Source organism: Gopherus flavomarginatus, chromosome 3, assembly GCF_025201925.1.
Source record: "Gopherus flavomarginatus isolate rGopFla2 chromosome 3, rGopFla2.mat.asm, whole genome shotgun sequence".
NCBI lineage: Eukaryota > Metazoa > Chordata > Testudines > Testudinidae > Gopherus > Gopherus flavomarginatus.
In genome coordinates, this window is record NC_066619.1 from 255,940,807 (window position 1) to 255,968,546 (window position 27,740).

The 27,740-nt window shown below is 42.2% G+C and overlaps 1 protein-coding gene across 2 annotated transcripts in view; it reads left to right on the forward strand.

Annotated features, from left to right (window-relative positions):
- FBXL5 (F-box and leucine rich repeat protein 5) overlaps positions 1–27,740 on the forward strand; it is a 57,540-nt gene that overhangs the window by 14,277 nt on the left and 15,523 nt on the right. The window contains exons 3-8 of one of the 2 annotated variants that reach the window (XM_050947624.1): positions 1,599–1,694; positions 3,242–3,407; positions 6,858–7,040; positions 8,346–8,471; positions 20,175–20,323; positions 20,517–20,599. In XM_050947624.1, the coding sequence (XP_050803581.1) occupies positions 1,599–1,694; positions 3,242–3,407; positions 6,858–7,040; positions 8,346–8,471; positions 20,175–20,323; positions 20,517–20,599 (803 nt within the window). The remainder of the gene's footprint in view (positions 1–1,598; positions 1,695–3,241; positions 3,408–6,857; positions 7,041–8,345; positions 8,472–20,174; positions 20,324–20,516; positions 20,600–27,740) is intronic. The other variant, XM_050947623.1, reaches the window with a different exon arrangement.

Here is a 27,740-nt window from a genome sequence, read left to right on the forward strand (position 1 = left end):
TTGTGAATCTAGCCTGACATTTCGAAAACAATTTGCTGAAATTAACATGACAAAGTGAGGAAATAACCATTTAACAACCAACCCCCATCTTCATCTTCTTGCTTCTCAGATATTGTCATCAATTTTTACTGGCTTCTCATGTAGAAAACTAACCTAAAAGGAGAAATGGGAATTTTGGGACAATTTTGGTAAATACTTTCCTAGGGCTATTTGATCTGGTTTGAATTAAACAGGCTGAACTGCACTTGTGTTTTTCTCTGCTGTGTTGTTATGTTAACTTTGAATAGATACATTTGTTTGTAGAAATCAGTTTTAAGAAAAGATTTCAGCATGTTTCTTCTCCTGCATTAGTTTTTTTTTTTGTATCTGAGCCCATGACCACATTACTGATATTGGCTATCATACACAGTACTGGAAATTTCTCAGTCCACCTATTGAGTATTATAGCCCAACAGAATAAGGATATTAGCCTTGCATTGTTTACTTTTCATTTTCAACACAGGAAAAGAACACCAAACTGTACTCAAAAAAAAAAAAAAAAATTGATGATGCAAGGTTGGGTTACTGTCTCCTTCCTGTACTATTGCAAAATTCACTGTAGAGAATTTCCTTCTCTGTCACAATCTGGACAGACTCCAGGGCCAGATTCTTATTACGGGAATACAGAAAGGGTAACATTCATAGATGAGAAAGGTCAGTTAGGAAATAAGCCGCAACGTTTAAAGTAAAGTATTTATTTTAAAAACTGACTCTTTCAAAGTAAGTTTTTATATGGCGCATTTAGTTAGAAACTACAAGTTGTTATTTAACTGGGATATTCGGTTAATTCATGTAGAGTTTATATATTTAAAATACAAAGCTAAGCTAGTTTATAACTTGTGCAGAATTTCCCATGTAAATTATTTAGATTAAATTTATTAATTTACACTTTTTTGGTGTGTCAGATTGGTAGGCTTTAATCTACAACAGTCTTAATACTTATATGTGAACCTTGCAATTACTTTAGAGTAGAAGTCAGATAATTCATATGTGATAACAAAGTAGACTAGAATTACAATAAAGTATTTGTTAATTTGACTAGCGATGGATTATTGACCTATTGTGAAATAACAAAGAAGTGAACAAACAAGAGTTTTTTAAAAAAAAAAGGATGATTCATCACAGAACGTAGTTTATTATGATGACTAATGTAGTTTTATTTGTGGTACTTCATAGCATAGTGTACTGTATTTTTTAAATAATTAAATTGTTAATATGAACCTATAGCATCTCTGAGAAATGTTGTGATCTGTTCTTCAGGATTTGTAGACCTGGGGTTAGCAAGGTTATGCTGTTTATGATTAATGACATCATGCATTTTAGATTGTAACAGAAGAAATAAACTACACCTTTTTTAGTGCAGAAGACATCTACAAGAGTAAGAAATATGCAAATGATCTCTATACTAAAAGTTTAACCATTTTTTGTATGTTCTATAAATTAACACAGCCACTTCTGGAAAGGCAGAATCTTGAGAGCTATGGGAGATATGGATATAATTTTCAGTTCTTAAACCCTATGGAGAGCTTTTCTGGTTAAATCATACTTTTTGTTTTCAGAATGAATACGAACAGCTAAACTATGCTAAACAGCTGAAAGAGAGGTTGGAAGCCTTCACCAGGGATTTCCTTCCTCACATGAAAGAGGAGGAGGAGGTACGTAGAACTTTTCTTAAAGCTAAACCACTTTTCTTCTCTGAATGTTTGTTTGGAACTGCTGGTCTTCAGGTCCTGAGAATCAAAGAAGAGGTCTGTGTAAGCTGGAAAGCTTGTCTCTTTTACCAGTAGAAGTTGGTCCAAGAAAAGATATTACTTCACTCATTTTGTCTCTAATATTTATTAAATAATTTAAAATTCCAGGTATAGTGACATGACTAGCCTTTTTGATAAGAAGTATTTACACTGAGTGAATTGTACAGGATTTCACTGTAATTTTGGATTAGAAATGAAGAATATATGACATCTACTATAGAAGTTCAAAGCACACTTGCTTTTTATCTTATGGCTGAATTGATGTATAGGTTGCCTCTGAGCTTCACTAGTAAATGGAACATGGAATTTTAAAGATATTTGAACAGTTTGTTTCCATAATTTAAACTTTCAGTATAAAATTATGGGAATAATGAGTGATGTATACGGACCATTTTAATTTGACAGTTTTTCTAGGTATTCATACCATGACTGTGGTATCTTAGGAATGCATTCTTTCTGTGTTTAAAAAAATATGCCTTTTTTTCTTAAGGAATACTTTTAAATGTATTGAGAATATTATTTCATACAATGTGTATTTTTCTTAAATTTTAAGCATAATATGTTTTAAATATATTATTATTTTAAAATAGCTTCTCCAAAAGAAGATATAGTAAAACTGGTCGAAGATCTACAAACGTTAAAAGCAAAACCAAAAAATGTTTGAAGTTATAAACCAGTGGCCTATGAATTAAACAGTTTTCTCAAGCTGCTGCCTATATTTGACATGTACAGACTGGTATTGCCAGTCTGATTCTGTTTTATGTGTTTCCAAAAATTGGGAAACATCCTTGGAGAGAGTAAAGCCTCCCAAATCTGCTCAAGAGAGAAGACCTCTCATGTATTATTAATAATAATACTTCTACATGAGGATCTTAATAATAATGTCTGAGTTAAACACATATTCTTAGCTCCATTTAATATATGGGGAAACTGAAGAAACAAGACAGGTCTACACTAGAAATTTAGGCCAACCCAGCTATGTCGCTCAGAAAAATCCACAACCTTGGATAGTTAAGATGGCCTAAATCCCCATGTAGACAGCACAAGGTCCACAGAAGCATTCTTCCATGAACCTAGCTGCTGCTGCTGCTGCTGCCGCCTCCTGAGGAGGTGGATTACCTGCACTGATGGGAGAACCCCCTCCTGGCGAAGTAGGTAGTTGTCTACACTGAAGCATTACAATGGTACCACTGAAGCATTTTAAGTTTAGACACACCCACAATGATTTTACTTGCCCAAGGCCATGCAATCAGATGTTTGCAGATTTGGGATTAGAATTCTGGAATTTTAGATTCCTCACCTGGCATTCATTACTGTGCATCATGTTGTTCCTTTTGTAACTCCTGTTGTAAATATTAAATTAGATAAGTTTTATATATATCATTTTAAACACTTTGTGGCAGCAGTGTGGGTTTTTTTTGATTGTGGATAACTGGCATTTATTGGTTTAGGTTTTTCAGCCCATGTTGATGGAATATTTTACTTACGAAGAATTGAAGGATATTAAAAAGAAAGTTATTGATCAACACTGCTCACAGAAGGAAGCTGCAGAACTTGTTAGAGGTCTTAGCCTTTGGAATCATCTGAAGAGCTCTGTGGATGAGAAAACAGATCAAGGTGAACCATTTTTAATTAAACCAAATGCAATTTTAAATTTGCAAGTATAATCCACTAAAATCACTCTAGTGAAGAGTTGTCACTGTACATTTGCTGAATGCTTTTATATGGTTTTTATCTTAGAAAATGATGTCTTTCTTCAAAATTGCAGTGATGTGTTGGGAAGAATGTTGCTGTTTTTAGAAGTTTCAATGTGGGTGTGTTTTCAAGGATATCTCGTTCTTCCCTTGGTAATGCTCTGTCCAAATTATAGCAAACATGCGGAGTCTGGTATTTAACTTTTAAATTCATGCTTCAATTTCAGATTGTATTTTCTGTTTCCAGACCCTGCCTTCACTGCCTGAAGGCAGGGTCTGGAGGTTTCTCAGTTGATATCCTCAAGAGAGCAGAAGAGTTAAGTCAGCTGACATTATCCCAAGTAATAGAACTCCCCCTTGGTCTTCCTTGTCCAAGGAGCCAGGAGGGGAGGATAAGCAGAGAAGGAGAGGGTTGGAAAAATGTTTCTGCAAGATGAATGACTGAATACAGTGAAATTTCATCCTCACTTTTAGAATGAAATTTGGACAGTTCTGAAACACCACCTTTTCATTTATGAAATTTAGTATAGGATGATTCACTTGATAAGGGCCAGTTGCTCGTTTAATCTGAATGTTGGAGCATCAATAAAATTTTCAATGTAAAAAATATTTATAGCTGAAAAGGTAGCCTAGTCAGCTTAGTAGGAGGCTGGTGTTGTTCCACAACACCAGGAAAATTGTAATGGGATAGTAAATACAGCACATCCTCATGAAACTGACTACCAAGGATAAAGAAGGTGCTGTTCCTACTTAAGTCAGTTCATGAAAATCTAACAAACTTGAATTGAAGACTGTAATCCAAACAGTGACAAGTTTTGAGACTTCCTTTGAACCGCTAAACTGATCAATATCTACTTTATAGGCCCAGCTGGTACAGAATAAAATCATGTATCAGAATGCAAAATACATCTTGGTCTCTGACCAGTCTGATATGGCAGACACACAGCCTGCTGGAATTAGCTCCTGCCATCTCTACCCCCAATTCCCACTCCGTTAGTAAGACTTCTACAACTTTTCTATCCTGAATTTAGTCAGCTTTGGTATTAAAGTGGATTTGTGGGGGAAGCATATGTGAAGATATGTGATTTTTTTGAAGGAAGCATATAAATTCCAGCCATTTTAAAAAATGAGAGAAGGTATCCATTGCTGATGTTTATTTCTTGTGCTCTGCTACTTTCTTTTGAGATAAAGCAAAATATATATATTTCATCTGAGGAAGATTTGCTGAATAACAAACACCTTAAATTAGGCAATCAAGTGAACCTGTGCATGATTGCATTTTCCTTTCCTGCCAGAGAAATGGCAAGCAGGACATTTTGTTGGACAAATTCCCTGTCTTGTCCTGCACTTACTTTGGAGGCTTCTCAACACAGGAAAAGAGACTTTGCTCCTCTCTAAATAGGCATGTAAAACAGCATGGCTTGATTTTCATTTTGACAGTTTTCTGGGACACCATTTGTCTGAAGTCTTGTATGCACTTCAGGCTTGAAGCTCAGCTCCAGGCATACGAATAAATTGGTGTTCCCAAAGGGACCAAGATACTAAATGTGGAACCCTGCAGGGTGATCTCCCTTATTGTGCAGTCTTTATGGGAAGCTCTGATCTTAGCCTCATCAAGTATGTCTTCTAGATATACAAATTGTTTTATGGAAACAAGTTGGAAATTTGGGTAGCTTGTAGAATATGAATGTCAAGTTAGAAAAGCCTAACTTCGATGACACCAGCAATTCCTGTGGTGAATTGATCAGTTCCGTGGATCACTTCCATAGTAATGTCTTTGGATGTCCAATTGTCCAGATAAGAAAACACATGCATTCCTATTCAGTATTAAATGAAATACAGTATATTCAGGCAGTTGCTAAATGTTTGCAAGCCAACATCATGAATTGAGGGTACTATTTCTGTGCTTACTTAATTAGAAATCTGGGGTACAACCTGAGACTGGGCTCGATCCTGATGTGTAAGAATCCATAAGGTTCAGAAGTTGTAGCCTGCTTCCAGTCTCTGGAATCAAGTCACTGGCTACTGGAAAAATCACTTTGACTTTTTCTTTCGTAACGAACTAGTGTCTCTGATACTCAGAATGGTAAAGTAGTTGAACTGGTTTTGAATCTGGTCTATGAGAATTCACTGTTTTCACATTCTGGAAGCACACATTCTGGACTCCATTATAACACACTTACCTTTGGAGAAAATCTGATTCTTTGGAAGTAATGGGAAAGAATAGCATTGCCTCTATGGTTCTGGTGTCTGAAAGACCTATTTAAGGTGAGTATCACCTTCCCTTTCTGACTAGAGCTAAGGAGTAGAAGAAAAAAAGACAAATATTTAGCCTTCAAATCATTTGTACCACTTCTCATAGTCTTTCTTTGTTATGAATGTTCATTTTAAAAATCTGATTCCTTACTGATTGAATTTTTCACACCACTGCTTACAGAAATTCCACAGACTTTACCCAGCCAGTAGAAACTATTTCTCGATATATTTATTTTGTAGCATCTAGTGGTTATGTACAAATTATTTTAAACAATACTTTACTTTACATAAATTCACCCATAATGAGGTGTATTAAAGCTACTGCTTGTTTGTTGGGAATGAACAGAAACTAAAAACGAAATATGATACCTGTGCTTTAGAGCACTGTGTAAGACACTTACTTGGTTTTGTTTGTTAGTCCTGACTGTTCAGAAGTTTTAAAAGGTATTACCTACACTAGTTAGTTGCACTCAGAAGAGATGGGGAGCCAAGTGCAAAGATTTGAGGCTTGAAGCATAGAGGATGTGCTTGTGTTAGCTTACCCCAGACAAGAAGGCTGAGTGCTTGGAGGTAATAAAAACATAATCCTCATTGAACTAGACTAGTTGCAGCTTCCTTTGCTAGCTGCAGATGAGAAAAGTCCCTGGAGCAGCCGTGGTTTGTGTTTTGGCAAAGTCAGGCATATGTGCTGTTAAAAGGTGCAAATCCTGCTTCTGCCCATTTCGATAAGTTTTCATTACCACAAAGTATTGCTTCCATTCCACCTGGCTTGAGTAGCATCCAGATCCCTTTCTTGGACAGACTTTGGAAAGGAAATTAGGCTGTATAATCTGTAAAGGAAATGGTAGGCGTTGAACTGAGTTATTGTGATCTTCAGTGGCATTTATAGCATAGAATGTTTAAAAAACATGCCTGCTCCCCCCAGTGTCTCTGAATATTTTTATATGAAATAGTCTTTTAGCTCTTATTACCAGACAAATTGAATGTTTTCTTATGTTCGCTTTAATGCATTTTATCATTGCATCACCTTGGGGAAAAAATGAGTCCAGTCATTATCACTTAACTGCAGAAGCATACGCTGATATCCCTTTATTAACACACACGTTTTATATTTCAGAAACTGAAGTGACAGGGCATACCACAAATATTACCCATCTTCCTCCTGAAGTAATGCTGACCATTTTCAGTTACCTTAACCCTCAGGAGTTGTGTCGATGTAGTCAAGTAAGCACTAAGTGGTCTCAACTGGTTAAAACTGGATCTCTTTGGAAACACCTTTACCCTGTTCAGTGGGCCAGAGGTAGGTGATTGAATTTTTCAGTTGTTTTAAAAACATTTCAGGGATCTGATTTTGGAGATTCCAAAATATAATAGATTAGTATTTTGTGTAACTAATCTAGATTAATTGAGTGTAGGTGCTCCATTTGGTCATGGTGGCATTACACAGCTTAATTTGATGTGATAGAAGTTGATTTTGATAGAGGGAACAACTACAAGCTTAGTTTAATGTTTTATTTTTTGGTAGTGATGAAAAGTCAGTATATACAAGAATGGACTCAAGTTAAATGAAACAGTAATATGCTAACCCATACATGATCTAACAATTATGTTAATTGGTAATACATCTTAGTAATCGGAAATAAGGTTAGTATATAGTGTTCTTTATCCTTGTGTTCTAAATGGTGATCTTGTGGCTGCTTTAGTAGTTTTATTGCAGCGGATTCAGAGAAATTATATAGTAAAAGTGAAATATTTCATATTTTTGTTACGTTGCAGGCTTTTCTTGTACAGACAAAGTTTTTAGAGGCTCTTTACGTATTGCAAGACTCCCATAAAGGGTACAAGCCACAGAAGCAACAAAACCCCTGTACCTTTGCAGATAGCTACCATCAGCATGTCACTGTTTCCCCACAATTAGTAAGAGAAACATCATATCCAACTGGTTGTCCATTGGGAAAAAGCTTGTTTGCTACACAGCTGAGTCATGTGTGCAGTGTATAATTGAAAACTCATGAGCTATGGCTGTTGAAAGTGTTTTTATTCCGAACTGATCAACTTCTGACCAAGTGACATGACCAATAAATAGTGAAGATTTCATATTAGAAAAGAAATTTGTTTATTTTGTGCAGGTTTTTTTGCTTAGTAAATCAATAGTTGGTTACACTAATTGTTAAATTAACTGTGTATATGTAAATATACTTATTTTGTTATAGAATTTTAGAAACAGGAAATCAAAATTTTTTTCAATGAGGCGCACCGTTATTTCAGTTCTACTTCGCATTTTCATACTGGACCCTAGGGGGGAAATATGAAAAATAGAGAGTCCTCATTAAGAAATAGTATAATGGTTAACCTAATGGAGATATTGAAATTATCTCAGAAATTCTAAATGCTTTTGAACATTCACTTTAAATACATAGACATTTCCTGATGCTTATAATATAACAGTCCAATTCAACCTCAGTTGAAGAAAATAGAAAATCTTTTACGTATATCATTGGATTGTACCCCAATATATAACACATAATTGCAGGAGTTTTCAGTTATAAAGATCAAATGTTTCCTACGGTGCTTTTTCATTTATTTCCTTTATTTGGCTGAGTAGGTGACTGGTACAGTGGTCCTGCAGCTGACCTTGATACTGAACCTGACGAGGAGTGGGTGAAAAATAGAAAAGATGAAAGTCGTGCTTTTCAGGAATGGGATGAAGATGCTGACATAGATGAATCTGGTGGGCAAAATATAATCTAGAATAAATTGCTATGCAAAATTCCTTTTCAGCTTTTCATGATGAAGATGCAAAACCCCCCCAGAAGATGTAATCATATAGCTATAATTTTATAGAGGCAAATATAGATACTTCTGTTGTCAGTAGCTACTGATGTGGTGCTTTGCTCTTGTTCGATGATAACTGTTGGCTGCGTGTGTGTTCCCTCTGTGTGCTGCCCCGGCTCTGCGCAGATAGCTGACACAGCAAACCCTGAGAGAACCCCCCAAAACCACAGACTCTAGTAAGGTACGAAGGAACCCGAGCCAGGTTTATTGTCAAACGAAGCACAGTAATAGTTTCCTATACACTCTACAGGACATATTATGAATATATTCCCCCTGACAATGGACACAGCTAAGTCAGTGGCAGGACACTCCACCGCCCCCTAGGCTGGACAAAGATGTGCATTCCGGGACCTACTTTTGTACAGTTACAGGACAGATTACTCATCCCTACTAACGTACTGAGGTACAGCCCCTTGGCTCATTAGGGTGCTGTCTCCCACTTTGTTTCAGACAAACAGATCTATCCATCATGCTGTCCTCTTTGACCCTGCACATGCCTGTTCCTTGTTATGTCTGTGGAGTGTCCAGGTGCCATCTTGGCACAAGTTCCTCTTATTAGCACTTATATATGAATGCACCTGCTTCTAACAACCCTCTTCTCTCCAACTTCTGTGAGTGAGACCTGCCTCTGGCTCACAGCCCAGCTTTTGCTTAGCAATGCCTGGAAGTACTTTGGTTCAGGCTTCAGGCCTCAGACTGGCCCTCTGACACAAGAGTTTGTTTCAGGGCTTCATCTTACTACAACTTCCTTTTGAAAAACAGTTTTATCTTAATTGATTTTAGTGCATACATTACAATTATGAATAAATGAAGAAACAATCTGGAATGTGTACTTTTACCTTGGGCTAGCAGAAAATACTTTGAATTTGGACAGTTTCAGCTAACTACTGTAGAATTAAGATTAAAATAATATAATTAAAAGAACACAGGTGCACTGGCTCTTGAGCAGTTAGTCGATGTCCTCTATATATTACATGGATATAAAATGTTTCCAAATATGATACTACATTTTGTTAGGCAACCACCCTTTTGTTTACTAAAGCAAAGCAGTAGCAAGCAGTCACCCTAACCAGTGTCTCATAATTTCAATATCTGTGAAGTATGCAAAACACAGCACACACAAACGTCCTTTGTCCACAATTTAATGATAGCTTCAACATCTTACCTTATTTGTGTTACTAAGACTTGGATGAATTATGCTCCTATCTCTGTTTTGGCTATCCCATTTCCAGCTCTGTACTCAGTTCAGCATGAGCTGAACATTGGGGAAGGGCAATGCCATGTTTTTTTTCAATCTGGTCTATTTGTCAGAAATTCCCCATCTTGAAGACATATTCAGTAGAGTGTGTCCAATTGGTATGTGAGTTCCAAGATAAAATTCACTTTAAAAGTATGTTGCTATTTTCAAGTTTTTAGTCTCAGAATCCTGTTAGATATAAAGGTGCTCTTGGATGCCCAGTTGACTTCAGTAATGCACAATAGTTTTCCTTTCTCTACTGTTGGCCCAGAGGCTGCAATTTTGTCTCTTTGTAAACCAGATTCAGTAACGTTGCCTTTGTAACTTGTAACTAATTACTGCAACATCTTCTACACAGAGTTCCAATGGAAAAAGTAATTGGCAGCTTCAGCTAGTATAGAATGCTGTATTATTCTTTGGAATGAGATGACTGTTATGACCAAATAATATTCTGTATTCTGAATTTTACCAGTTTGTGTCTATGTACATTTTGAATTTTTGGTAGCAACCTATAAAACCCTAAATGGTGCAGAATCTGAAAGAAACCTCCTTCTTCCTGAGCAATGTTGTAATAGCTTTCTATTGGGTTGGTTGCTCTTGTTCGTCTCTGGGGTTTATCTCTGTAGGACAGCTAGTAAGATAGACCACTAGAAAACCACACCTCTGGAACGTGCTTCCCAGAGTTGAGCAAATTTTAAAGTGCATCATCAAACGTGTTACGTTAAACTTTTCATTTACATTCACATTCTTTTAGGCACGAGATATGTAGATGTTTTAAACTTTAGTGGTTCTTTGAGTAGTGTCCCTATTTGTGCTCCATTGTAAATGTGTCTGCATCCCTGTGCTGGTGATCAGAGAACTTGTAGCAGTGTCCTTTGGGCCTGTGCATGTGCTTTCTCTCATGCTGCGCCATGAGGCTAACCAGCGCATGCGAGCTAACCATCCTCAGTTCCTTCTCAACCGCCCTGGCTAGCGACATAGCTATTAGCAGTGTGTTAAGTTCTTCTGTTTGCAGTTTGCAATTGGTTTTCCCCAGTTCTAGTTGTAGTTTTAGTTATTTCTTTGTTCGTTTCTCCAACCCTTCAAAAAAAATTCAAAAACCCACAGACCATCCAAACTCCTTTATTTTTCTTCCCGTCTCTCTTCCCCCCCCCACCCCCCGAGGGCCTGTTCCTCTTAGTGGGGTATGCCTGTCTCCCTGGGTTTCAAAGAAATGCCACACTTGCAACGAGGCGATCCGTTGCAGATAAGACCACTCAGTGTATTTGCTGCCTTGGTGAGGGTCACATACAGCAAAAGTGCACCTTCAGCCAGTAGCTCTGGCTGAGATCCTGCAAGAACAGAGAGCTCCACCAGAAAATTATCTTCCTGGAGGCAGCTCGGTGACCTCAGTCTCCTGACAGACATGAGTCTTCCCCATAACTTTCAACTTCTAAGGGAAGTGGGTCAAAGAAACAAGTTGGGGACTCCTCTTGTGAGTCCTTCAAGAAGAGGGTGGGGAAGTTCCCTAAGCGAGCGTATTGATAGCTGCAAATTATCTCTCTTGCTCAGTATCCTCAGCAGCACCAGTACAGGGCTACACCATATGACGGGGACTGGTAACGCCTTCATCCCTTTGGCAGGACGGCATATTCCTCTGCCATCTTGCAGTTCTATGTCGCCAACTAGCAGGCACTCATGGCCAAATATAGCTACACAAATTATAACAAACTCAGTGACTTTACTGACAAATTACCCAAGGCACATCAGGAATCCTTTAAAGGCATCACAAGAGGGACAATTAGTAGCAAAAACAAAGCTGCAATTGGCCCATAGTACCACTGACACAGATGCTAGGCCCATCTCCACAGTTGTGGTGATGCGATGGACATCCATGATTCCACTTGTTGGGATTCCCGAAAGAGATGCAGTCCACGGTGGAAGATCTTCCTTTTGAGGGGATGAAGCGCTTCGCTGAAAAGACCGATGCCTCCTTTCATACCTTAGGCTACCATTCCAGGGCTACCCTCAGGTCACTGGGAATCTATACGCCGGGGCAAAAGAGGCGTTTTAGTCTCCAATCTCAGCACAGACCATATGTGGTTCAATATCAGCCTCGTAACCATTACGAAATGCAGAGGAAGAAAGGGAAATTCCTGAAGTGCAAACTGTCTGGTCCGCAAACTTTGTCCCAACTCCCTGCATCTAAACACCACATTTGACAGGCAGGTCAAGGTGCCATGAGACGGATAAGATGGATAAGACGGGCCAGCGATGGACAAATAGAACTCAGGAACAGGTTTGCTGAGTTGGGAAATGAAGATGGAGCACAGCCAGCTGCTGAAGGAGTAACGGCAAGGAAGAAGAGGCAAGCAGCTAGTCCTGCAGATGGAGGGGAGCAGTCAGTGGAGGCAACATCAAGTACGAGCCCTAGGACGATTGTGAGGTCAAATACAAATCGGGAGGAATCACGGCCAGCTGCTGTGGGGGATAGACCGGAGAATCGCATTGTCACCAAGAAAAGGCAAGTCTACGTGATTGGAGACTCTCTACTGAGAAGAGTAGACAGGCCTGTAACTAGACCGGATCGGGAGAACAGAAGAGTGTGCTGTCTGCCGGGGGCTAAGATACAGGATGTGGACTTGAGCCTGAATACAATCTTAGCGGGAGCGGGAAAAAATCCGTTGATTATCCTTCATGTGGGAACGAACGATACAGCTAGTTACTCACTGGACTGTATCAAGGAGGACTATTTCAGACTGGGGAAGAGGCTTAAAGACATCGAGGCTCAGGTGATCTTCAGTGGGATTCTGCCGGTTCCTAGAGCGGGGCGACGAAGGAGGGACAAGATTATGGCGATCAACAGATGGCTCAGGGAGTGGTGTTACAAGGAGGGCTTTGGGATGTACGGTCACTGGGACGCATTTACGGATAGACGACTGTTTGCTCAGGATGGACTTCATCTCAGCAAGGAGGGAAATAGGATTCTAGGATGGAGGCTCGCCGACCTCATCAAGAGGGCTTTAAACTAGAAAGTTGGGGGAGATGGTTGGGAAATGTTCGGGAGATCTCCACGCCAGAACATAACCTGGAGAGGGAAGTAAACAAAGTGAGCGGGGATACCCTTGCGGCCCCAAGATTTGATCCAAGGAGGAATAGTGGAGTAGAAACCAGAGTAACGGGTGATGCTGGTGGCAGACAGTTTGTGCACGACGGGGGAAAGAATGTCACTGACGCCAAACGCCGAAAATTAAAAGGTCTGTACACTAATGCCAGGAGCCTAGGTAACAAGATGGAGGAACTGGAGTTACTCGTGCAGGAAGTGAAGCCGGATATTATAGGGATTACCGAAACCTGGTGGAATAGTACTCATGACTGGAGCACGGGTATTGAAGGCTATGTGCTGTTCAGAAAAGACAGGAAGAAAGGCAAAGGTGGGGGAGTAGCCTTGTACATCAATGATGAAATTAAATGTAGCGAAATAAGATGTGATGGAATGGATAAGACGGAGTCCGTCTGGGCAAAAATCACGCTGGGTAAAAAAGCAACTAGAGCTTCCCCTGAGATAGTGCTTGGGGTGTGCTACAGACCGCCGGGATCGGATTGGGATATGGATAGAGACCTCTTTAATGTCTTTAATGAAGTAAACACAAAGGGGAATTGTGTGATTATGGGGGACTTCAACTTCCCGGATATAGACTGGAGGACGAGTACTTGCACAAATAATAGGGGTCAGATTTTTCTGGATGTGATAGCGGATGGATTTCTTCATCAAGTAGTTGAAGCACCTACGAGAGGGGATGCCATTTTAGACTTGGTGTTGGTGAGCAGTGAGGACCTCGTAGAAGAAATGGTGGTAGGGGACAACCTTGGTTCGAGTGATCATGAGCTGATTCAGTTCAAACTAGATGGAAGGATAAACAAATGTAGATCTGCGATTAGGGTTTTTGACTTCTCGAGGGCTAATTTTAAAGAGTTAAGGAAATTAGTTAGGGAAGTGGATTGGACGGAGGAATTAGTGGATTTAAATGTGGAGGAGGCCTGGAATTACTTTAAGTCACAGCTGCGGAGACTGTCGGAAGCCTGCATCCCGAGAAAGGGGAAAAGAACCATGGGCAGGAGTTGCAGGCCAAACTGGATGAGCAAGCAACTCAGAGAGGGGATTAGACAAAAGCAGAAAGCTTACAGGGAGTGGAAGGAAGGCAGGATCAGTAAAGAAAGCTACCTTGCCGAGGTCAGAACATGTAGGGATAAAGTGAGGAAGGCTAAAAGCCGCATTGAACTGGAACTTGCAAAGGGAATCAAAACCAATAGTAAAAGGTTCTACAGCCACATAAATAAGAAGAAAACAAAGAAAGAAGAAGTGGGGCCGCTATACACTGAGGATGGAATGGAGGTTAAGGATAACCTAGGCATGGCCCAACATCTAAACAAGTACTTTGCCTCGGTTTTTAATAAGACTAGTGAGGAACCTTGCGATGATGGAGGGATGATAAACGGGAATGTGGATATGGAAGTGGATATTACTGCAACTGAGGTAGAGGCCGTACTTGAACAACTTGATGGGTCGAAGTCGGAGGGCCCGGATAATCTCCACCCGAGGATATTAAAGGAACTGGCGCGTGAAATTGCGAGCCCGTTAGCGAGAATTTTTAAGCGATCGATAATCTCGGGTGTTGTGCCGTATGACTGGAGGATTGCTAATGTAGTTCCTATTTTTAAGAAAGGGAAAAAGAGTGATCCGGGTAATTATAGGCCTGTTAGCTTGACGTCTGTAGTATGTAAGGTCTTGGAAAAAATTTTAAGGGAGAAAGTAGTTAAGGACATAGAGGTCAATGGTAATTGGGACGAATTGCAACACGGATTTACTAAAGGTAGATCGTGCCAAACCAATCTGATCTCCTTCTTTGAGAAGGTGACGGATTACTTAGATAAAGGAAATGCGGTAGATATAATTTACCTAGATTTCAGTAAGGCGTTCGACACGGTTCCGCACGGGGAGCTGTTAGTTAAATTGGAAAAGCTGGGAGTGAATATGAAAGTTGTAAGGTGGATAAGGAACTGGTTAAAGGGGAGACTCCAGAGGGTCGTATTGAAAGGTGAACTGTCGGACTGGAAGGAGGTCACCAGTGGAGTCCCTCAAGGATCGGTTTTGGGACCGATCTTATTTAACCTTTTTATTACTGACCTTGGCACAAAGAGCGGGAATGTGCTAATAAAGTTCGCGGATGACACGAAGCTGGGGGGTATTGCTAACACGGAGAAGGACAGGGATACTATTCAAGAAGATCTGAACCACCTTGTAAACTGGAGTAATAGGAATAGGATGAAATACAACAGCGAAAAGTGCAAGGTCATGCATTTAGGAATTAATAATAAGAATTTTGGATATACGTTGGGGGCGCATCAGTTGGAAGCGACGGAGGAAGAGAAGGACCTTGGGGTACTGGTTGATAGCAGGATGACTATGAGTCGCCAATGTGATACGGCTGTTAAAAAAGCAAATGCGATTTTGGGATGCATCAGGCGGGGTATTTCCTGCAAGGATAAGGAGGTGTTAGTACCGTTGTATACAGCGTTGGTGAGACCCCATCTGGAATACTGTGTGCAGTTCTGGTGTCCCATGTTCAAGAAGGATGAATTCAAACTGGAACAGGTTCAGAGACGGGCTACGAGGATGATCCGAGGAATGGAAAAACTGCCTTATGAAAGGAGACTCAAAGAGCTTGGCTTGTTTAGCCTGGCCAAAAGAAGGCTGAGGGGGGATATGCTCGCACTATATAAATATATCAAGGGGGTTAACGTTAGGGAGGGAGAGGAATTATTTAAGCTTAGTACTAATGTAGCCACGAGGACGAATGGGTATAAACTGGATATTAGGAAGTTTAGACTTGAAATTAGATGAAGGTTTCTGACCATTAGGGGAGTGAAGTTCTGGAATAGCCTTCCGAGGGAAGTAGTAGGGGCAAAAGACTTTCCTGGCTTTAAGACAAAGCTTGATAAGTATATGGAGGGGATGTTATGATAGGATCGTTAATTTGGACAATTGATCTTGAATTACCACCAGACAGGTCTGCTCAGTGGTCTGCGGGGAGATGTTGCATGCGATGGGTACTGAGTTGCTGCGGAGAACTCCTTCTTGGGTGCTGGCTGGTGACTCTTGCCCACATGCTCAGGGTTTAGCTGATCGCCATATTTGGGGTCGGGAAGGAATTTTCCTCCAGGGCGGATTGGCAGGTGCCCTGGAGGTTTTTCGCCTTCCCCTGCAGCGTGGGGCACGGGTCGCTTGCTGGTGGTGTCTCTGCAGCTTGAGGTCTTCAAACCATTTTTGAGGATTTCAATAACTCGGTCCTGGGATAGGAGTTGTATAAAATTGGATGGGTGGGGTTCTGTGGCCTGCCTTGTGCAGGAGGTCAGACTAGATGATCAGATTGGTCCCTTCTGACCTATGAGTCTATGAGTCTATGAGACCACTCCCCACAACTGACACAACCAACTGTGATTGTATCCCCATTTGGCCACCGATTGGCAATGTTCTGCGCTGCCTGGGAACATGTAATGTCGGACTGATGAGTTCTAGAGATCGTCCAATCTGGGTACTCCATTCATTTCAGCTCCATAGCCCCTCCACGACCCCCTTTCCCATCCCTCATCAGGGACCCTTCTCGTGAGAGTTTATGACGACAGGAGATAAATCATCTCCTCCAGTTAGTAGCCATAGAACTGGTACCTCAGTGTCTGTGAGGCAAGGAGTTCTACTCTCATTACTTCCTAATTCCCTGAAGAAAGGGAAGTTGGAGACAGCCTTCCAAGGGGAGCAGTGGAGGCAAAAGACTTACCTGGCTTCAAGACAAACCTTGATAAGTTTATGGAGGGGATGGTATGATGGGATAGCCTAATTTTGGCAATTAATTGATCTTTGACTGTTAGCAGTAAATATGCCAAATGGCCTGTGATGGGATGGATCTGCGTTACTACAGAGAATTCTTTCCTGGGTGTGTGTCTGATGAGACTTGCTCACATGCTCAGGGGTTAACTGGTCGCCATATTTCGGGTTGGGAAGGAATTCTCCTCCAGGGCAGATTGGCAGAGGCCCTGTGGGTTTTTCGCCTTCCTCTGCAGTGTGAGGCACGGGTCACATGCTGGAGGATTCTCTACAGCTTGAAGTCTTTAAACCATGATTTGAGGACTTCAGTAGCTCAGACATAGGTTAGGGGTTTGTTACAGGAGTGAGTGGGTGAGATTCTGTGGCCTGCATTTTGCAGGAGGTCAGACTAGATGATCATAATGGTCCCTTCTGATCTTAAAGTCTATATGATTCTATGATACTGGTCCTCAGAGCTCTCAACAAGTTTAAGGCTCAGACATTCAAAATGATCACCTTATTGACTGTCATTCCAAGATTGGAACAGAGAGATTAGGTTTTGGCCCTCAACCTCTAGGACGCCTACTTTCACATCTCAATCCTACCAGCTCACAGATGATTTCTTAGGTTCGCTCTGGGACATGACCATTATCAATACAGAGTCCTCCCCTCTGGGCTGTCTTCAGCCCTGAGAGTATTTTCCGAAGTGTTCTCAGTGGTAGCCACTCACTTATGCTTGCAAGGGATAATGATTTACCATACCTAGATGACTTTCTCCTCAGAGTCTGATCTCTCCAGGAGGCCCACAAAGCTGTCAGCATTACAATACACTTGTTCACAGAACTGAGTTTACAGGTCAAGACCCAGAAGTCAACCCTTACCCCAGTGCAATGCCTGGAATTCATTGGGGCCAACCTGGACGCCATACAGGCCAAAGCCCTCCTACCTCACCACTGGTTCCTATCCCTGGCTCTGCTCATAGACGCCATTCAATACTGTCCAGATTCTGACCAGACTCTGCCTCCAACTCATGGGACACATGGCAGCAGGCACGGCAGTGATACCACATGCGATGCCTCCAACTATGGTTCAGTTTGGTTTACAGACAGGACAAACCCCTGTCACTCCCCACCAGGATCAAAAATTCCTTAAACTGGTGGAAGGACCTGACAAATGTATCAGGGATCCCCTTCTCCCACACATCACCATTGTTGGTTCTTACCACAACGCATCACTCCTACGGAAGGTTGCACATTTAAATGGCCTCATGACGCAAGGCAAATGGTCACCTTCGGAGATATCTCTACACATCAGTCCCCTCAAACCGAGACCTGTCAGCATGTCTTTGCTCCTTTTTTCCTGCTGATCACAGGATCACATACAAAGATCCTACAGACAACATAGCCATAGCAACTGGGAGTGCTGGGGGTAGTTCGCCCTCTCTGTGCATGGAGGCAGTGAGACTATGGAAATGGTGCATCTCTCACAAAGTCACTTTGTCCGCGACTTACCTCCTGGGTATGCAGAACTTGATAGTGAACCACCTCAGTCACAAATTCCTGCACGATGACAAGCGGGAGACTCACTTGTCAGTACTCCATGACTTGTTATACAATGGGGAACACTATCCATAGACCTGTTCACCACTTACCAGAACAGGAAGTGTCCATGCTACTGCTACAGGGCAGGGATGGAACAGCACTCTCTGCGTGGTGCTCTTCTTCTCCCCTGGGACAAGACCTTCTTTTATGCTTTTCCTCCCTTTCCTCTTCTGCTGAAGGTCCTGCTAAAAATAAAAAGGAATGGAGCTCACATCATCCTGATTGCTCCTACTTGGCCTTGACAGACCTGGTGCTTTTATCTGACACAGCTCGCAACATGCCTGCCAATCTCTATCCTGACCTTTCCACACCAGCTCTCACAAGCTGAAGGGCGTACCACATGCCAACAGGGAGATTCTCTGCCTCAAAGCATGGCTTCGGCTTGATTCCAGGACCTAGAAGTGTCTTTTGCAAAGGTAGTACAAGAGGTTCAGTTACACAGTAGAAAGTCCTCCACACGAGGTACTTGCCTGCAGAAATGGTTTAGATTTCAGATTTGGTGCATGTCCTAACAGATTTCTCCAACATCAGCAACTCTTCCACATGTTCTAGAATATGCTCTGACCCTTTAAAAAGTCACAATTATCCCTAAACTCTCTTAGGGTTTATCTAGCAGCTATTACAGCCTTTCACCATCCTGTAGAGGGATATTCTGTGCTGTCATCATACCCAACCTCTTAAAGATTCATTAAGGGTATAAAAAAGTCTTCCCTCAACTTTGACTCCCTACCTCCATGTGGGACCTAAACCTGGTACTGAAAGGGCTGACTAGGCCTCCCCCTTTGAACCCATGGCCACCTGTTTGCTAACCTACCTATCAATGAAAGAAGATGACCTGATAGCAGTTACTTCAGCCAAAAGGATAGGAGATCCAGTTCTGATGGCGCATCCTCCTTACACAGTTTCCTTTCCAGACAAGATTACAGTCAGGTCACATCCAAAATTAATTCCTCAGGTAACCTCCTCGTTTCACATGAACCAATCAATTCACCTTTGAATCTTCTGCGCCAAGCCTCACCAAGATGATAGGGAGATTAACTACATACCCCACATGCTAGGAGAGCCCTGGCCTTCTACCTTGATAGATAAATGCCTTCGGGCAGTCCCCTAGACTTTCCTCTCTGTGTCAGGAATATCCAAGAGCTCAGCAATATCAGCCCAAAGACTCTCTATGTGGGTCTTGAGATGCATCAGAAATGCTCCCAAATTCATAACGTGACCCCCACCTCCTAGACTTGATCTGTACACATTCCACAAGATCAATCTCCTCATCTGTCACCTTCTTCAAGGATGTCACTATCTCAGAGATCTGCAGAGCGTCAACATGGGACATACAGAACACTATGCAATCGCTGGAGAGACTGTCTCCGATGCCATACTCTGCTCCACAGTACTGTCATCTTTAACTGGTCCAACTCTGAAGTCCCAGTTCTCCAGAAGGGATACTACTTGGGAGTCACGTACAGTGGAGCATCCATAGGGACACTACTTGAAGAAGTTGTTACTCAGCTTGTGCAGTAACAATGGTTCTTCAAGATATGTGTCCCTATAGTTGTCCACAAACCACCCTCCTCCCCTCCACTTTGGCAATTTCGTTTATGACTCTGTGGTAGAGAAGGAACTTAGGATGGTTAGCCCACATGTGCTGACTAACCTTGTGGCACAGCACGAGGAGAGACAGCGCATATGCTGGCCTAATGGACACTGCTACAAAATTCTCCAATCAGCAGCACAGAGATGCAGACACACCTACAGTGGAGTACCCTGTGGGAGACATCTCGAAGAACCATCATTGCTGCATAAGGTAGGTAACTTTTTTTTCTAAATCTTGTATTTAATGTGATATGGGGAGAAGAACTCTATAAATCTCTCTAAATACATTATAAAGACTTAGTTTTCTTTTTGGTTTATTTTCAGAAGAGGCTGCAGAAGAATCACTTGCAATTAACATAGCACAGATGGAAAAGCATTTACTCCATGGCTTAATTCATAATGTTCTCCCACATGTAGGCACTTCAGTGAAAACACTAGTACTGGCCTACAGTTCTGCAGTTTCTAACAAAATGGTATGTATCCTCAGCACTAATACATTTGAGTGTGCAGACTATAATTAGTAATAATATATAATTGGTGTGCTTGAGTCTGTATTGTCAGTGAAGTTGAATTGCAACTCAAATGAGTGTTCATTTGCATGTTGGCTGAGAGACTCTCTTTAATTGTCTACGTTATTTGCATTTTCTTTTTCATTTCCTTTGCTAGGTTAGACAGTTCTTGGAACTTTGTCCTAACTTGGAACATCTGGATCTCACTCAAACTGATATTTCAGACTCTGCATTTGAAAGGTTAGTTATTTGCTTTTAAAAACTTTGTATCTATAGCTTTTCCAGTAACAAAACAACCACCTAACCAGAGCAATACAGCGACTCGTATAGTAATTATACATAGAACTTGCATTCATCCATAACCAACAATCAAACTAAAGCAACATTAATATTCTATTTAATATGGCAGGCAAAGCTTATAACTGTGGAATGGAACATTTTGAAAAGACTTCAAATGTTTCAGTATTCCACATAACCCCAGTGAGTTGCAACTCTTGCATAATAATCTTATGGGTGTAATGTTAACACTTAATGAAGGTAATCCATACTTACTACTACTTTGAGCACTAGACTGGGTATTTGCTGTGGGTGCGAATGCGCACCTTGTGCCCGTGACTGGAAATTCTTCAAAAACAGCAGCTGTTTGCGAATGTTCCCTCGCTGCTTCCATGATCCCAACCAAGAGCGTTTGGGGCCGTGCAGGCCAACAGCCTCTCGAGTTCCATTCTACCACTTGCAGTCTGGAATGCAACCATTCTTTGTCTGTAGCCTTTCCAACTTTCCTGCTAGATGATTGGTTCCTTAAATAAATTTTAAATAGTTTTGTAGGTATTTTATATATAGATAGGTAGCTGTAGTGATAGTTAGTTTGAGGGTAGTGGGTTCCTCTCCCTTCGTTCCCCCACCATTTGGGGCACCTATTATGCCCAATGTTCTAGATTTCGTAGCCTGGCTGGCCTGCCCCCATGGGCTCCCACTGAGTGACCTGCACGAGAGCTGTCCGTACTGCCTTGGGGAAGCACAGATCCTCTCAGGTATGACATCTGCCATGCCTTTCCTCAGTGTACTAGGCAGTGTCAGGAATTCAGACTTGTAGGTGCCTTATGGAGTTCTCTGTGAGGCCCTGTTTGGACCTGGGGCTCTCCTGCTCCACATCTACCGTATCTGAGCCTCCAGGTAGCATCCCTCCAGAACCGCAGCCCTTCAATTAAGTCTTTCAAGAAATCTAAGGACCCCACTAAACGGAGATATGAAGAAGGCCAGGGTAAACACCCTCAGAAGAAGAGGAATAAATCACTTCAGAAACCCTCCAAAAAGAGGTTTATTTCTCCCTTTCCTCAGATACCACCTGATGCCCCAGAAAGGGTGCATCCAGACCTTGCAGGGAGCAGAGGCCATTATCGACAGTACTGAGAGGTACCAGTGCTCTGAAATGGTGTGCTGAATGGGCAGGACCAATCAAGCACCGCACAGAGGCAGAAAGGACTGTTTGCCCTCTGCATTGTTAGCACCAATCCAGCAGAAGTCTGCTGCTTCAAAGAAAGCATTGGCAGATCCAACCAGGATGCTTGACACCTCTTCTCTGGTGAGATCCCAGTATGCACTGCATGAAGATCTGGCATTCTGTGTGTATCCAGAATCTCTGATCCTCTTAGACCGATTCTGTTGAGAGATGTCCCAACACTATCAACTCAACATTTGCCAATCCCGAGCTCCAGCCGTCAGGCAGAGGCTCCAGCACTGTCAATGTACTATTCATCGGCTCATGTCTGTAGCTTGTCAGGGTCAGGTTACATACCTATTGGCTTGGCTACAAGAGCCTGACAACTCCTACTTGTCAGATGAAAATGATCCAGTACTCATGGTTCCCCTGATATAATCCAGTTAAGAGCTATCAGCCCTAACAGGACTTCTAAAGTCTTCCGGATGTCTTCGTAAACCACAATATTGCTAAGGGACCAATAGTACCCCACATAGGGCCCACCTTTATGATCCTGTCCGCTGACCTTGTTGGGGCTCTTGGGATTAATATCATGTGCTAGCATATGAGGATGCTGGATATCACTGCCAACAATAGCCTAAATTCCTATAGAAGCGCTTGTTAAGTAGGAACAGTGGGAACTACTGGATCCCTTGGCAGTGCATTCTTCATCCTCCCAGATGAGGCAGTGACACCAGCTTTTCCCTTGCCACCAGATGATTACAGGCAGTGCCATCGCCTCCTGAAGAGGATAGCTTAATCTCTTAAGGTCCCACTACAGTTGATTCAGGATCTTACCCAAAAATTCCTGGATTTTCTCCAAGCTATGGCTTCCTCTAAGGTGGTGTGCCCCATCAACAAGGTCGTATTGGAGCTTTGTAAAATCTTTTGACACATACCTGGTACTTGTGCCCTGCCCCTGAACAAGGCTTAAAAGAAATACTTTGTTCGTTCCTAAGGGCGCAGAATATTTGTTTTCCCACCTTTAATACCAACTCCTTAGTGGTGCAGGCTGTCATGGAGTGAAGCGCGCTGCACTGGCCCGGTTCCACCCCTCTTGACAAAGATACCAAGAGGTATCTCTTTAGCAGAAAGAACTTTTAGTTGGCTAGCTTACTATTCCGCGTAGCAAATTACTAGGCATTGATGTCCAAGTACGACTTCATGAATTACAATAAGCTGTTGAAATTTTCTAAATTGCTGAAGGTATTTAGGTTCCAATTCCAGGCCATCCTGGATGAGGGAAATCTGGTTCCAAAATTCACCTTCCAGGCATTTCTCAATACAATGGATATTGCATCATGTTGCATACCTGCCTCGGTGGTTATGAGATGGGCTTCAGGTTGCAGTCCTTGAGACTTCCCTAAAATGTTCAGATGATGGTACAGGATTTTTCCTTTGCGGTAACAGTCTTTTGAGTGAAAAGATAGAGAAGTCACTGCACACTCACAAGGACTTTTGTGCTATCCTCTGCTTTTTGGGGATCTGTACCTTGGCACCCCTTAGGAAATATTCCAGGTTGCTGTTTCTGGTTACCACAGACCACCTCAGTCATTTTTCTATCAAGGGCACTAGGGACCCCTTGGAAAATGACAGAGGCGCCATTGTGGAAGTCACTCCACACCACCACCACCCTCCCCTCTTCAGTCCCAACTGCCTACCAAGAAGGCATTTTGATGGGATACTTGAGAGCCACCAACTAGTCTCCATACCACCTGTTATCCCCACCCCTTTTGATGGATGCCTGCCCCTGATGTGGCACCTTATCACATAGGACAAATGGATTTTGGACATCATCTCAACTGGCTACATCCTAGAATTCTTGTCTGCCCCTTCCTCATCCCTTTTCAGGAACTCCTCTCATGCATCTGAAGAAGTGAGGTTTTTTACCCACAAAAGCTTATGCCCAAGTAAATATGTTAGTCTTTAAGGTGCCACCTCGCTCCTTGTTGTTTTTGCTCTCATGAGAGGATTCTCAAACAGGAGTGGGACTCCCTAATTCAGTTGGGAACAAGACATCCTGTGCCCACTTCTCACAAGGAGAAGAGCTTTTGCTCAAGATACTTCCTCACCTCCAAAAAGAACGGGCTGGAGACCCATCCTGGACCAAACAGCTAAATGTCTACTTCATTCAGTGATATCTCCTGGCCTCAATAATCTCCACAAACAAAGGTGACCAGATTGTTGCCCTCTGTCTGAAAGATGCATATTTTCATTTGGATATTCGCCCAGTTCGCAGGAGATTTCTTCATTTCATTGTAGGTCCAGAACACTTTCAGTACAGAGTGTTCTCCTTTAGCCTATTGGTGGTCCTGAGAGTTTTTGTGAAGGTACTTTAGAGTGGTGGGTGTATACTTTCACAGACAAGTCGGCCCAATATTTCCCTACCTAGATGATTGTCTGCTCACTGGTTGACTGTATCAGGAAGTGCAAGTAAAAGACACCTCACTTGAACTATCTTATGCTTTAGAGCTTCAAGTAAATTCAGAAAATCCGTGTACCCTTCCCCCTCCCTCACAAATTACGGCATTTATTGGAGTGAAACTGAACTCAGTCGTGGCAAGGGCCTACATACCTCAGGACTGATTCCTTGTAATGAGGGACCTGGTCACCCAACTTCATCTCAGCCCTCAGATGATGGCCTGTTCCTGCTTAGGCCTCTGGGTTTGGCTGAGGTTGGTCAGTGCACCAAGTAGGGACTCTTTTGGCAAGAAGGTTTTGCTCCCCTGGAACGTGTTGCCATTACTCATTTGATGGGGGACCAAGAATACAGTATGCATTGGGTCCTCTTTGTTTCCAAACCACCTACAAAGACACTCATCATGGATATCTCTCTTCTGGGATGGGAAGCACACTTATTCAACCAGACAGCTTAGCATTCCTGGTTCCTGTAGGAATCTAGGCTATATATCAATCTTCTTGAGTTTCAGGTGGTACACGACCTTATTTGGTTTGCTCATATCCAGGGAAGCTCAGACATGACCATTGTCTGTTATATAAACAAACAGGGAGGATCAAGATCCATCCCAGTCTGCCAGCAGGGGGTCCAACTCTGGAATTGGTGTATCCCTCATCAGATTACCCTATCAGCAGTACTTATTGTCGGTGCAATGAACTCCCTTGTGGACAGCCTCAGCAGGTGTTTCCACAGGAATCATAGGTGGGAACTCCACCCATCAGTAGCGCATTATATCTTTCATTAATGAGGTGTCCCATCCTGGGAGCTTTTTGCAGTTTAGTGGAATGAAAAGGGCTTTACAGTTTTGCTCCAGAGTGGCTCTGGACCTCAGCTCCAGAGGGGATGCCTTCCTAGTGTGGTGGTTGACCTGCTGATGTACTGCTTTCCTACCATCCTCTTACAACTCTGTGTCTTCAGGAAAATCAGGCTGGACAGAGTAGCAGTGATCCTGATATCTTCCTGGTGCCTGAGACCGTTCTGGTTCACCACCTTCCTGCAGTTGGCCTCATGCCTGTGCATTCACATACAACTGTTCCCAGACCTACTGTCTCAGAAAAATGGCAGCATCAGCCATTTCCACCTTCACCTCGGCTTCTCTCTATCTGGTGGCATAGTTTTTGGATGGACAATTCATAGGATCCTAGACTCATAGAATATCAGGGTTGGAAGGGACCTCAGGAGGTCATCTAGTCCAATCCCCTGTTCAGAGCAGGACCAATCCACCACAAATGTCCAATCCATCCTTAACAATAGCAGGAGACTGTCTACAGAGAAGAGATTCTCCCTGTGGAGTGATCAGCACCACTTAAAATCTTGAGGAATCAGGAATCCATGTAATCCTGGAATATCTTCTTTCGCTGAAGACAGCAGGTCTGTCAGTTCTATAAGTGTATGTTTGGTGGCTATTTATATGTTCTTTCTATTCTTACTCCCCACTACTGTGAAGTTCCTGTAAGGTACCATAAGGACATTCCCTCTAGTATTTAAAGCAGCTCATACCTGGGACTTGAAACTCATCCTCACTTGTGAGTCCCCATTTGACTCCTGCTGCCTACTAGGAGGACAGGATTAGAATTCAAAATGATCTTGACAAACTGGATAAATGGTCTGATTTAAGTAGGATGAAATTAAAAAAGAACAAATGTTATGTATTGCATTTAGGAAGGAATGATCAGTCCCTACAAATACAAAATGTGAAATGACTATCTAGGAAGGAGTACTGCAGAAAAGGTTCTGAGGGGGAGAAGAGGTGTTATAGTGGATCACAAACTAAATATGGGTCAACAATATAATACTTTTGCAAAATAAAATAAAATAAACATCATTCTGGGATGTATTAGCAGGAGTGTTGTAAGCAAGTCATGAGAAATAATTCTTCTGCTCTACTCAGCACTGATAAGGCCTTAACTGGAGTATTATGTCCAGTTATAGACAATTGGAGAAAGTCCAGAGAAGAGCAACAAAAATGTCTAAAGGTCTACAAAACATGACCTATGAGGAAAGATTGAAAACATTGGGTTTGTTTAGTCTGGAGAAGCGAAAACTGTGGGGGAGACATAAGTCTTCAAGTACGTAAAAGGTTGTTATAAAGAGACAGGTGATAAATTGTTCTTAACCACTGATTACAGGGCAAGAAGTAATGGGCTTAAATTGCAGCAAGGGGAGATTTAGGTTAGACATTAAGAAAACTTCCTAACTGTCAGGGTAATTAAGCACTGGAGCAAATTACCTAGGGAGGTTGTGGAGTCTCAGTCCCTGGAGGTTTTTTAAGAACAGGTTGGACAAACATCTGTCAGGGATGGTCTGGACAGTACTTAGTCCTGTCTCAGTGCAGGGGACTGGAATAGATGACCTGTCAAGGTCCCACCCAGTCTTTACATATCTGTGAAGATTGCCTTCCTGATGGTGATTACCTTTGCTAGGAGAATAGTCTTTCACAGAGATAAAGTATCTTTGAGGTTGCATCCCAAGTTCATCCCTAAATTGCCGTCTGAATTTCACCTCATCTTCTGGTGTTCTATCCCAAGCCTCAGCATAGCACAGGAGACAGATAGCTCCACTCACTGGATATATGCAGGACTCTAGTCTTATCCTTGCATGGGACAAGACCCTTTCTTTGAAGTCTCCAAGATTGTTCGTCACTATTGCCAAAAGAATGAAAGGAGAAACTTTTCTTTTCCCAAAGACTTCCACAACTGCAACCTCCGTTTTTACGGTCTTATGAAAGCCCTACAACTTCAGGCTGTCAGAAGCCACTCAGCTAGACCACAAGCAGCTTTGATGGCTTCCCTACAGGGAATTCCTCTCTCAGAAATATGTAGAGCAGCGACTTGGGGCTCCATTCGTACTTTCACCAGGCATTATGCCCTAATGTAAGCTTTGGCTGAAGATATTTCCTTTGGTTCAGCGATCCTTCAGTTTGTGGTGCAGAATGTTTCCTGCAACCCTCCTCCTCAATGAGCACTTCTTAGGAGTCACCCTCAGTGAATAATCATAAGCACCAGCATTTAAAGAAGAAAGGAAAGTTGTGTACCTTATCGTAACTGGAGTTCTTTGAGATGTATGTTCCCTATTGGTATTCACAACCTGCCCCCCTTCCCTTCTGCTTTAGTTCTCTTGTGATTCACAGTTGAGAAGGAACTGGGGAGGTGGTTGGTCTTCTCCGCCCCTTATACCCTGATTGGGAGGATGAAGAGGCATAGGGTGCAGCCGTGGACCAATGGACGCTGCTGTTGAAGAACTTCCGGTCCCGGGCGCATGGAGCACATTTGCACCCACATTGAATACACATAGGGCCCACATATCTCAAAGAACTCAAGTTACTATAAGGTAAGTATCCTTCCTTTCATGTAGTAGTTAAGATTGTCTCGAGTTTTCTCCCTATAGCTCTAGAGCTGATGTAGCCTGTAATGGTTAGAGCACTAATTGTAAGAGAGTTCAAA